The sequence below is a fragment of the Anolis carolinensis genome, chromosome 3 (assembly GCF_035594765.1).
Source record: "Anolis carolinensis isolate JA03-04 chromosome 3, rAnoCar3.1.pri, whole genome shotgun sequence".
NCBI classification, from domain to species: domain Eukaryota; kingdom Metazoa; phylum Chordata; class Lepidosauria; order Squamata; family Dactyloidae; genus Anolis; species Anolis carolinensis.
Window position 1 is genome coordinate 196,071,235 of NC_085843.1, and position 13,172 is coordinate 196,084,406.

Consider the following 13,172-nt stretch of genomic DNA (forward strand, 5'->3'; position numbering starts at 1 on the left):
AGATCGCCCTCCAGCCGAATTGCACAAGCCTATTCTGAACCTGCATGGTCTTTCACAATGAGGAAATAGGTTTGCAGGAGGAAAGCGGTCATGACAAGGGTTTACTTGATGCGCTTCCCTTTTGGCACATTTCTGCCTTTTGCCCTCTATTTGCACTCCTCATTGCTTCAATACTGGTGGTTTTTCCTTCTACCAGAAAGTTGATGTTTGTCTGCCTGTGGGGACAAATGCAGTGCAAAACAGGCTACACGCCTTTGGAATTGTATTGTTTTGAGTGTTGAATTAGGATGAGGATTCAAATATCTGCTTAGCCATGGAAATCCACAGACTGACTCTGGTCAGCTCATACTCTTTCAGCCTTAGAAGAAAGACAAATGCAACCTCCCTCTGAACAAAGCTTGCCAAGAAAATGCTAGGTCAGTGTTGTCTTATGGTCACCATTAGTTGAAAATGACTGGAAAGTGAACTAGCAAGCACCCCATAATCTATGCTGCAATCTTGATAGTGGATTCCAATCTTTTTTTATGAGGGACCACTTGACCAGGGACCACTTTGATCAGGGACCACTCTCTAATATTAATACCAAAAGTGTTATCAGTCAGTTTTTGGTTAACTATAGATTCAGTTTGGTTATTTAAGGTGCTGATTTAGAAAATTGCATTGCAGAAAATTGCCGCTGTCTTCTCTGCCATGGCCTGGAAAACCTCCCAAGACCAAGAAAGCGCTGGTGAGAGTGAGGACAATGCACTGGCATTTCCGTCCTTCCTTCCTTCCTTCCTTCCTTCCTTCCTTCCTTCCTTCCTTCCTTCCTTCCTTCCTTCCTTCCTTCCTTCCTTCCTTCCTTCTCTCCCTCCCTCCCAAGACCCAAGACCTTCCTTCTCTCCCTCCCAAGATCGAGAAAGCAAGGACAATGCATTGGCGTCTCCTTCCTTCCTTCACTCCCTCACTCTCCTCCAATTGCAACATGCACCCCTAGCTCCAGTTTTCCCTGCATGTCTCGAGGCCCTTATTTTAGGTCTTGTGGCCCACCAATGGGCCGTGACTTATACCAACCAGTTTACATGTTTCACCATGTGAGCATATAGAAAGAATAAACCACGGGTTAGAGGTCATAAGTCAGTGTGGCCTGGTTGTGATTTTCATTCTGTGTACATTTCTGACCTATAAAACCATGGAGCTATGTTTGGCCTTTCTACTCATCAAGATGTTGTCTGGAAGTCGTTCGCATTCTCAACCACATCTTCACCCAGAAGAGGATTTGTACAAGAGTGTGCAGTGATGATTAAGGAAGCTGCACCTTAAGAACCAGTTATCAGACAAGATCAATGCAGAGGATGTGTTCCTTTACTTGACAATGACAATAAAGAAAATGCCCAGCTTTTAATCTCCAGAAAGGAATCTCAAAGCAAGATGATTGGGGTCAGGAGCTTTTGGTTCCCTCAAAGATGTTGGATTACATATCCCATTATCACTGTGCTTGAGAATATGAAAACGGACTGAATCCTATTGCTACACCCAGCTTGCATACATCCAATTGACTTTTCTAGTGTGGTGACTCACCAATTAAAAATTGATTCCCTGGATAGGGGATCAATTTTGTAGGAGGACCAACCAATAGGATTAAGCCCAATATCTGATCCTCAACTGCTGTCAGAAAATACCAGCTGTGCCTTGGCCTCCGTCCTTTCTCTAAGTGTTGGTAGCCATTTATTTTAAACTTGCATTCTAACAACCTGAGACTCAGGAGGTTGCAATGTTTCCTGTGTACCTGAGAGCTGGGCCAGCATCAAAAAAGGCTGAATGTGCCCTATATGCTGTTTGTACAGTATTGCATTATGGGGTAGGTCTATGTCTTTTGAAGGGGGAATTGCCTTGGGAATCAATGGTGCTAAAGTTTTGCTGTAAAGTAACACCTTTTGCTTCCCCAAAGTCCTTCAGATGCTGTTATAACTGAATATTAATGTCTTCACCACCTCCTAAATAAATATCGGATTGTGTGATTGGCTGGAATTTAGAGGGAAAGATTATTATTACAGGGAGAGCAAGTCTGGTTTGGGCACTGGTCAGAATAACCAGGTTCCAAGTTCCTGAAAAGCAATGTGGATTTTTCAAATGCGAGTTAGGAATAAAATTCCACTGTCAGGAGTTTTTGATTTTACTTTAATATTCAAGATTTTGCATCCAAATTCTTCATCAAAATACCCCAGGTTTTTGCAGAAGAAAGAATTAACTGATGGCACATTATGCTTCATTAAAACTGTTTTCAGTTGTCTACATTTCCAAGTGTTTGTTATACCTACATGCTCATGCACATCACACAATAGCTGAGATTCTGCATTGGGTCTGTGTAGTGTAAATATCAACACCTGAAGATATGCATTGATTGCATTATGTAGTCTTTGTGTTGAATGGCAGTACTGCACAATGGAATGAGTTGACTGCTAAGAATTTGATTAGGTTCAGTTCAGTTGTTATGTAGCCCCAGTACTTTATCATTGGCCAAGTGTCTACATCAAAGTCTACATTGCATAACTTTATGAATCTGTAGCTGCTATGCAAAAATGCAATAAAACTCTTATTAATTTTCTGATGGACACTGGGTGCTTCTGATAGATATTGAGTGCTTTTGATGGACATTGGGTGCTTTTGATCCTGATAAGCATTGCAAACATCTGCTGTGCATTGGACACTGCTTATGCTCATTGGAGTGGATGAAGGATTAGGGGAAATCCAACCCCAAATATGGAAACAAGCCATCCAGGGATAACTGGCTGCTCTAAACAAATTCAAGATCAACTACATCCAAGAGTTTTGAAGGAACTAGTGGAAGTTATTTCAGAACCACTGGCAATCATCTTTGAGAGTTCTTGGAGAACAGGAGAAGTCCCTGCAAATTGGAGGAGGGCAAATGTGGTCTCTGTCTTCAAGAAGGGAAAAAAGAACGACCCAAACAATTACCGTCCAGTCAGCCTCACGTCAATACCAGGCAAGATTCTGGAAAAGATCATTAAGGATGTGGTCTACAAACACTTAGAAATGAATATGGTCATCGCTAATAATCAACATGGATTTATCAAAAACAATTCATGTCAGACTAATCTGATCTCTTTTTTCGATACAAACTGGGTTGATGCAGGGAACGCCGTGGATATAGCATGCCTGGATTTCAGTAACAGCTTCGATGCTCATTGGGCTTTTGTGAAACATTTTAGGCATTTCAGATGAACATTGGACAGTCCCTATTACACCCCATCATCACCTAGCCAGTATCCAAACACAGATACATTGGTGCCCAATACGTATCAAAGCCATGGTGCCCCAATCGCTCCACTGACTACAGTTGTACAATGGACACGTGTTCATCATGTCATGGCAGCCTGTAGGTGAATGCAGATGTTGCAAACTACTCAATTCTATTTCCTACACACCTAATCGTATTTACACAAATATAAGTCCCGTGCTAAATTCCAGCCATTATCGTTAATAAAAACTAGAGTAATTGGCAATTTTGAACATGAAACACAATATAAACATGATCTTAAACAGAAACAAATAAATGAACAACCTACTTAATTTGAGTTTGAACTTGCTGTTTTATCATCTGGATTTCAACATCCAGTTGTTGTGATGCTTCTGAGCTTTATTTGGATCTGTTGTTCTTTCCTTCCTCCCATACGCTTAAAACATTCAAGAAGATATTCATGGCATTTGGCTCTTCAGCTCTACACAAATATATTCTGTCAATGTGGCCAGTGATGAGAACTCACACAGTGTGTGCAGACAGATCCTGTTCTCTTTTGAGTCTAAAAGCTTGTTTTCCTTCTGCTTCCCAGTACAGCAGAGTCTCACCTATCCAAGCTAAATGGACCGGCAGAAGCTTGGATAAGCGAATATCTTGGATAATAAGGAGGGATTAAGGAAAAGCCTATTAAACATCAAATTAGGTTATGATTTTACAAATTATGCATCAAAACATCATGTTTTACAACAAATTTGACAGAAAAAGCAGTTCAATACGCAGTAATGTTATGTTGTAATTACTGTATTTACGAATTTAGCACCAAAATAGCATGATATATTGAAAACATTGACTACAAAAATGGCTTGGATAATCCAGAAACTTGGATAAGTGAGGCTTGGATAAGTGAGACTCTACTGTACTTCCAAAAGGAAAATGAACTAGTGTGTGTGTACCTTTGTCTGTAACGGAATACAGTTCCTCTGAAATATAACTGCAGTATTCATTGTCTGCCTGCTATCAAAGTACTAACCAAGGCAAATCCCATTTAGCTTCTAAGATTAGGCAGGATCTGGGACTTTTAGAGTACTTAGGTCCTCTATACAGGGTCATTTTTGCTGAGCAAGGCAGCCTGCAAGTGAAGAGGGCATGTGAAGAAGGGCAGAGGAGAGAAAAGGAGAGACACTATGACACCATGAATGTATTGCAATAGGCAGAGACATATTTCAGCCTTTCCCAATCTGCTGTTCCACTGTTGCGCTGACATCCCACCATCCCCAAATAGCTGGCTATGCAGGATGGAGACAATCGTACTTGTAATCCATAGGAAATATGCTACCAGTGTGGAATAGCATGCTCAAACCAATATAAGAGAATGATAGCTTTAATATCCATATAGCACTACATCTACCCCAAAAACAAGATGGAAAGGTCTGGAAAACCCTCTATAGAGTTGTATGGCTCTGTCTGATGTAGAGAAGTTAAAATATTGGAAATATTTAAAATAATTAGTGGCCTGTGACTGCCACTAAAATCCAAGGAGGCATTGTGTTTGCACTGGCAAACATTCGGTGGTGTAACATGTTATATCCCACACATACACATTTAAGTCTGGAATTCTGGGTACAACTCATGAACAGCTTCATTTCCTTCAATGCTTCTGTGAGAATGAAGCCAAAGAAATGGGAGGTAGTGCTACGGGTTTTCTTTCCAAGGCACTAGGAAATTCTACATATAGAAAAATATTCAAAATTAGGTTATGATTTTACAAATTAAGCACCAAAACTTCATGTTATACAACAAATTTGACAGAAAAAGTAGTTCAATACGCAGTAATGTTATGTTGTAATTACTGTGTTTACGAATTTAGCACCAAAATATCATGATGTATTGAAAACATTGTCTACAAAAATGGCTTGGATTATCCAGAGGCTTGGATAAGCGAGGCTTGGATTAGTGAGACTCTACTGTATATACAGGATGTTTGAAAAAGAACGCCCTATTCACCATTTAATTTAAATGGTGAATAGGGAGTTCTTTTTCAAACACCCTGTATAGTCTACAAAAGCTTATGGTACAACTTCCTTCTCTCAGTCTCTAAGGTGCTACAAGACCCCTTTGCATACTGGTGCTCTTTGCTTGTTCTCCAGAGCCATCTGTTCTCACCTCCTACAAGTTTGAATGCCACAGCAGCTAGGAGGAGAGAGACTGGAATAAAGTGGGATTTAGGCAGGAGGGAATCCTCTCTATATGAGGAACAAGCTATAAGAAGAATTACGGTAAGTGATAATGGTGTGTAGGATGCGCATGACGGCTTAGCGGGTGAGAATTAGAAAGAAAAAACAACCCAACCCCATTCCAATTCTTATTCTTCATTATGCGGTAGAGTTTCCAATGACAAAAACGTATGAACATAATATCAGTCTTAAGAGATACACATAAGGATTGCCTGGTCCAGCATTTCTCAACGTGGGGGTCGGGACCCGTGGGGGGTCACGAGGGGGTGTTAGAGGAGGCACCAAAGACTATCAGAAAACACATATTAATTCACAGTGCTCTCCAGAGACAGGTGAACTACATCTCCCCTAAATCACGGTCAATTCCTCCAAATCCCTCCAGTGTTTTCTGTTGGTCATGGTGGTTCTGTGTGGGAAGTTTGGCCCAATTCTATCATTGTTGGAGTTCAAGGGGCTCTTTGATTGTAAGTGAACTATAAATCCCAACAACTACAGCTCCCAAATGTCAAGGTCTATTTTCCCTATAATCCCCCAGTGTTCACATTTGGGCATATTGAGTATTCGTACCATGTTTGGTTCAAGATCCATCATGGTTGAGTCCACAGTGCTCTTTGGATGTAGTTAAACTACAATTCCAAAACTCAAGGTTAATGCCTACCAAACCCTTCTAGTATTTTCTGTTGGTCATGGGAGTTCTGTGTGCCAAGTTTGGTTCAATTGCATCCTTAGTGGAGTTTAGAATGCTCTTTGATTGTAGGTTAACTCTAAATCCCAGCAACTATAACTCCCAAATGACAAAATCAACCCCCCCCCCCAACCCCACTAGTATTCAAATCTGGGCATGTCGGGTATTTGTGCCAAATTTGGTCCAGTGAATGAAAATGCATCCTGTAATGTAAATACAGTACAATTCATAACAGTAGCAAAATTAGTTATAAAGTATCAATGGAAATAATTTTATGGTTGGAGGTCACCACAATATGAGGAACTATATTAAGGGGAATTAAACCACTAGTTTAGTCAATGGCGGCCATGAAGCCATCTGAGAGTTTTGATAATTGTGTTGCATTGACTATACCCGCTTTGTATAATCTATAAGTTTTTTTCTTTCTTTTACAAAATGGGATAAATTGCTGACTACGAATCTAAAGGTGGGATAGTGCAGTTTGATTCTGCACCAATGGATTCAACCATCCATGGCTTGAAAAAACATTCTGAAAAATCCAGAATGCAAACCTTGATTTTGTACTTTTATATAAGGGGCACCATTTTACTTCACCTTTGTTTATAATAGGACTTAAGCATCTACAGATTTTGGTATCCAGGGGGATTCTGGAAACCAATAGCCCACTGTAGTTACAAGAGAAACCTTTCTGCATCCAAACCTTTTGACCAAATAGGGAAGAAATTTAGCAAATGTAGATGGTTTCTTGGTGATCACAAAAACACAGGCAAAGCAGAAATATTACGGAATCAGAAAGCTTTATTTACACAGTCAAAGTAACAAGTAAATTCCTGAGACTGAGCTGCTCTATAGTGCAATAAGGTCATTTGAGAGAGTACAAATCAGCAGTCTTAAAAAAAAATTCAGGTCAAGGAACAGTCTTCAGTAATAGCAAATTTTGAACAAATGTAACACCAATTACAGAGCTGACTTTGTCAATATGTTTGCGTCTGTGCAATTACTAGTGACAGAGAGAAACACACACACACACTTGTGCACATGCACACATCCACATCCATACATTAAATGTTACCAGAGTTCATGGTTTCGAAAAGGCTTTTTGGCCAATCAATATCTTTTAATTCATTGGTTTTTTTTTCAAACATGAAAAACATGAATGCTGGAAAACACAGCTATAATCCTAAAAATATCATCCTGTCCTGTTCAAAAAGGATCACCCCAAAATGCACTTGAAAAACAATGTCACTTGTCAAAGATAGGTTATCTTATGAAAAATTACAATCAAACCCAGAAATATATCCTTTCTGGTGATATATCTTAACACTTCATGAGAACTGTTACAAAGAGCAGTCATGACTACAGATGCTTGACATAATTCCTGTAAGCAAGTTCATCCATGCTAAGACAAAGAGAAGGCACCCTGCAGATGTCTTTCGCTTGAACTTGTTCTTAGAAAGGACTATTGATTCTGCCAACATTTAATGCTATTGTCATGAAAAGTCCACAGTCCAGATTGATCCAAGCTCCAAACAAGCCACGGGTCTTGTCTCCCTGTTTATTAGACTTTACTGCTGAGCAAATAAATGTATTTGTCCACAGAGAACGTCAGCAATAAGATTTGTGAACTTGGCAGGTATCTGCTAGAAGACCAAGTGATCTGTGTCATATTGGGTAAGTCCAGAAGGAATCCAGTGATCCCTATTAGAGGGATCCAGTGACTTTTCAGGTGGTGTGGGTTCTCTGTAATCCAGTTGAGTTTCTTTTATTTTCTGATGAGCAATAATCTAAAGGATGTCCCCAAGTATGGGGCACATACTACACATTTCAGGCATTTCATTTTGTGTGCGTATATTTTACACACGCACGCACGCGCGCACACACATTCATAAATCCACAATGTTTAATTTCTTTTTTTTTTAAGTAAGGCTTTCAAAAACTCAATTCAGTACATAAAATCATAAAAAACCAAAAGCAGTACAATCCAATGAAACATCGCCTTGGCCTAACTTGAGGCGAATAAGTATTATTGTGTCTATGCAGATGTGTCCACTGTAAGGCCATTATTCAGTGAATCATCTTTACTAAGGCAAAGAGAGTTTACTGCTGAGTAAATGCTACTCTACAGCTAGAAGAGTTGGGTAGTGGTCCATTTTGGGCACTTTCCTACTCTGTGAATTTAACTTGTTGTAGGTAGCAGCCTTTTTGTTTATTTGTTTGTTTGTTTTAAAGCCCTTATGAATTTAAAGTGTGAGGATAGGAAAATGCCATCTCTGTAGAACTAATGGCAAACTGAGCTGCCATAAATCAAGTTCTATGCAAATCAGGCCTAAAAACACTGAGACGCTTTCCCAAAAGGCATCAAACTAAATGGCACAAGATGTATTTTATGTGGACATTCCCACATATAGATACTAGGTGCCCTTTATACTATATAAAATTATATCACTATGATTCCACTTTAACTGCAAAAACTATAAAGACCTGGGCACTAGACTTCTCTGGCTATGAATTCCAGGTACCGACCAAACTATTAATGCCAGGATTTCATAGCACAGAACTACGGCAGTTAAAGTGGAATCATAGTACCATAGTTGTGTTGTGTGAAAGGAACCCTCAGATTAGGAATAGTTACTTCAACTGTAAAGTATTGTGCTAAAGAAAAATATGACCATTCACTAGAGAGTAGAAGACGTTTTGGAGAAATCTATGCAATCCAAGCTGCGGAAAGTCTTGCCACTTCAGGAGCATGCAATAAATGAGAGGTAAACAGGACTGTTGAACCCCAACTAAGTTGGTTGCGTTCTTACCCTGTTTATTTCAATGGGATCTAAACTAAGTAACTATCCCGCACAACCATATAAATGAATTCAATTAACTGCCATGTAAGCATACAAAGGATTGCAGACTGAATCCAATCCACTGCTTGCAACTATCGTAATAGAAGTTGATGTAGTTCTGCATGATGATGGTAAAGGTTACACAGTGTTGTTATTTTCAAAGAATAGCTGAGAAAAGGAAGGAAAGGTGCACTTTCTATCTATATGATGATTCAGAAGAGCTAAGAAAGTATCAAATGTGTATTATTTCCATGGTCAATGCTCACTACACTGAAGCTGAAAAGATGTCCAGGTTCCGAAATTAAAAAGTTTTATAGTAGAAAAATGGAAGGGGGAAACTGGATTCGCCTTCAGTGTGCTTAACCTGCAAGCATCTTTCTTTAAATGGTCAAAAATGCTAAGGAAATTATGACCATAGCAAACCACCATAGTGATGTGGTTGACATTTAGAACTAGAGGGTTTAAGATATTAACATTGCCATCTCAGAACTTCTCAGAGACCTCTCCAAAGCTCAGCCTCAGCTTGGGCACAGCTCTCCCACCAACCCCACCATCTTTATGGTGGTGAGTAGATAGGTTGCTGTTGAACCTCCATGAAGCAGTACCTCCATAGTAGATGTTAAGACCCACTACATAATCAGAATCCCACAATCTGGGAGACTTTGCGGAAAGGAGAAGCAATACGGTTCGTAGGGGGCATGCAGGAGGGAAGCCTTATTTAATTTCTGAACATTATCAGTGACAAAACTACAAGATATGAACAGAATGAATCTTTCAAAAAAATCAAACTGAGGTCTGATTAGACTGAAATTTAGCTCAATTTGGGGAACTCCATCCCAAATCACGCCTAAGGTGGCTTTTGTCAGTAAACCACCTGTCTGTTTTGGAAACAGCCATGTTAACTTGTCATATGCCAAAAAAAAAAAAAACCACTGTGAGCATACAGTACAGTCCTTTAGAGAAGATCAAGGTTAACAGTTGTGTTCACCAGGTTGCTCCGTGGCACCAAAATGCAGAATTCAGACTTAAAGCAAACCCTCCCTAATGAATGATTATTTCATTACAACATTTTTTTGGCTTGAACATTATGCGAGTATGAACTAGGGAGGAAATAAAAGAAATCAACATAGGAATAAACAAAAAATAAACACAAACTTGTGCAGTCTGACTAGACATTTGTAAAGCTACAACTTGGATGGAAACTACTGAGATGTTTCATGCCACAAGCATCTTACACCCCAGTAGGAAAAAAAAGTGCAGAAAAATAGGGTGCTGTTTCTTTTTTAAAAAATCATCTCTATTTTTTGTTTCCCACCCACCCACTTGTAAGTAAACAAAAACAAAATTCCATGTAGTAAGTGAACAGCTTATTTAACTGAGTTATATGTGCTAAAGTGTACATGCTTATTGTTCACCTTTATTAATGACAGAGAGAAAGAGACAGACATAGAAAGGAAGGAAGGAAATGCTGGAGTGCAGTGAATAGTAGTATCTCAAACTGCATTTTGTATCAGCCTCATCATAGCAAGACACATGTTGTCTGTGTTTCACATAACAACAACAACCCTGAGTGGGACTATATATTTATTGCTTGTTTGTCTGAGCTGGGGATGAGAAATATGTCACCACTGGCTATGTTATTTGTAACCATTTATGTGTGAATCTCTTTATAATAACTACAGGTATTGCAAACTTGCTTATAAGTTCTTGGGACTGTAAATGAAATGCCATAATGGCTCAGTACATAAATAACATCAAAGCCCAGGCTTTGGCACTCTTTCCTCCCTTCCCCTGCACCGATTTTGTTAAAACTAGAATTGGTGTTTGTCAGACCAATCACAATGGCCAAGCAAAGCTTATCATGCCTTGCAGTTCTAGTTCAATTCATATTTTGACAGTTTGGAGGTAAAAACAAACTGGTTTGACTGCTGATGAGGAAGTACAAAGCAGGATACCCTTGGGGCTGACTGAATGACATCTCCAAAGGTTGGGAGGAGAAGCTCTAACCTCTTGTTCAATTTCACCATTTTTGTAGACATATGCAAAGTATGCTGGTTTCATGCACTGTACCAACTTTGTATGTATCTTTATGGGGAAATATAACTTTAAAAAATAATAATACAGAGCCCTGATATTAGAAAACATTGTAAATCCTCAATGGTGCATCAGATTATCTGATATGATGACAACCTCCTTTCTGTTGGCAAGTTACTAACTAGCTAGATATTGGTTTGCCCATGTTTGCTAAGGTTCTTCTTACTGTAAACGAGGAAAATGAGATAATAGATATTTACTGAGGGCATTTTTTTTGGTCTTAGGACATGATGTATCTGTGTATTCTTCAACTGTTGATTGTGAAGAAAAGGAGCAATAATATATCAGGAGGAGGTTCAGCCTATAACATGTCGATGTCACTATGTATGAACATGGCTACTGTCTTTCAATGAAGCAGGAATATATTTGAGAAAATAATGCAGTGTAATGTATTATTTTTGTTTCTCTATGGTCCTAGGAAGTGTGAATTAATCAAAACAAGGTATCATCTTCAGTTCTGTGTGCTGATCCATAGGGTAATCTAGATGCCAAATGTAATTGTAGAGACCAGCAATACAAAATGCAGTTAACCACTTTAGTGGGGCAAGGGAGTGGAGGACACAAAATCTGTATGAATTATTTCTGATATTAAGAACTAATTTCAAGAATTTCCATTATTCACTAAATCTTATTTATCTGCATATATATTGCATCACTTGACTATGCTTCCAAAAAGCACATTTACATCTGCAGGTGTGAAAGCCTGCATATGTTCACAGGTCTCTCTGGCTGAATTGGGAAACAAATTGGAGGTCTTTTCATGGTGTTATTAATGACCGCAGATATAAAAAATTGAGCTTACAGACCGGAACAGTCTACTTTGAATCTGAGAAGCTTGATTTTGTACCAAAGGTCTAGAAGTCTGATTTGAGAGACATCAGAAATGCAATCTGAAAGACATTCCAATGGAATATGAATTCTAAGAGCAACACTAAACTCCCACCTTTGAAAAAGATAGTTGAGGTGCAGTTTAGAATCAAAATCAGCCAACAACAATGACATTGACAAGAACAACAACAACAAAATATAGTCCACTCTTTCCAAAAGCGAAAGTGGATTAGGATTGCCATCAGATAGAGCATGGACCAGCTGCCTCTCTAGATGGCATGCTACCTATTTTGTGAATGAAGACCAGCAAGAGACTTCCTGGTCTTTCCTTTCTTCTTCACTTAAGCCCTGTTTCAAACACATTTTTTTCAAAAAAAAATTGGCATTATTCTAAAGTTCAAGTTTTTTATACATCCACAAAGCTTTTTTTAAAATGTGCTGATGTAATCTGGAGGTTTGTCTCTAAAGCTTTCTTACAAAACCTCACGGGCTACAGTAGTTCTAAAAAGTTTCAAGGTTTAACAAGATACCTGATGAAATTTTGGCAAAGCTTCCTTGTCCCCTCCCGCCTGCCAAGAAGGAGAATGTGACTTTTCTTCTCTGTCTGCATGAAACATTGGTGGGATTTTTACCACTCCTGAAAGCTTTGGTGCAGACAGGCACATCCCTTTTGCATTCTCAGTTGTTTTCTATTTGCTCAATATCTAATTCACCATCCAGATGAAAGACATTATCCCCTCCTGTCCCACCATTTCTCCATGAGGGCTCTTCTTCTTCCTTCCTATTCCCCTCATCCTCTGTGGCACAAAACTCCGACTCCTCATAGGAGAACTCCTCCTCTTTGCCAGATTTACATTCTTCTGCATGTGAGTGTGGCTCTGGCACAGGGGTGCAAGCTGGGGTCCTGCCGGGCATGACGTCCAAAGTTGTGATCCATCCCTCGGTGCTGCTGAGGCCAGGTGAAAACTGGTTTTGCTGAGAGCAGTCATCAGCTGTGGTGCTAAGGCAGCTAAGGCTGTTAAAGGTTTGACAATTCTGTAAAAGACAAAACAGAAGACACTGCAAATCAGAAGTGAAGATATCAGAGTTCTGCCATTTCTTTTGTATGTTTAATCTGATTGCATTGAAAAGAAAACAAGACTATTATGACTATAGACCTTATCACACAAGGGACTCCCCTCCCCCCTCCACCTGTGCTGTTTTGCCAACCTCCTCGGTGAAATAACAGGGATGAGGGGTGACCCTGTTGCCCC

At 39.4% G+C, this 13,172-nt stretch overlaps 2 protein-coding genes across 3 annotated transcripts in view; one reads left to right on the forward strand and one right to left on the reverse strand.

The window, feature by feature from the left end:
- The window catches only part of lhpp (phospholysine phosphohistidine inorganic pyrophosphate phosphatase), a 246,067-nt gene extending 235,788 nt beyond the window's left edge, over positions 1 to 10,279 (forward strand). The window contains exon 8 of the mRNA XM_016992218.2: positions 667 to 10,279. The gene's annotated coding sequence lies outside the window, so the exon portion shown is untranslated. The remainder of the gene's footprint in view (positions 1 to 666) is intronic.
- Positions 6,941 to 13,172, reverse strand: part of fam53b (family with sequence similarity 53 member B) — a 179,863-nt gene continuing 173,631 nt past the window's right edge. For both annotated transcript variants that reach the window (XM_003218604.4, XM_016992219.2), the window contains exon 6: positions 6,941 to 12,954. In XM_003218604.4, the coding sequence (XP_003218652.2) occupies positions 12,598 to 12,954 (357 nt within the window). In that variant the 3' untranslated portion in view covers positions 6,941 to 12,597. The remainder of the gene's footprint in view (positions 12,955 to 13,172) is intronic.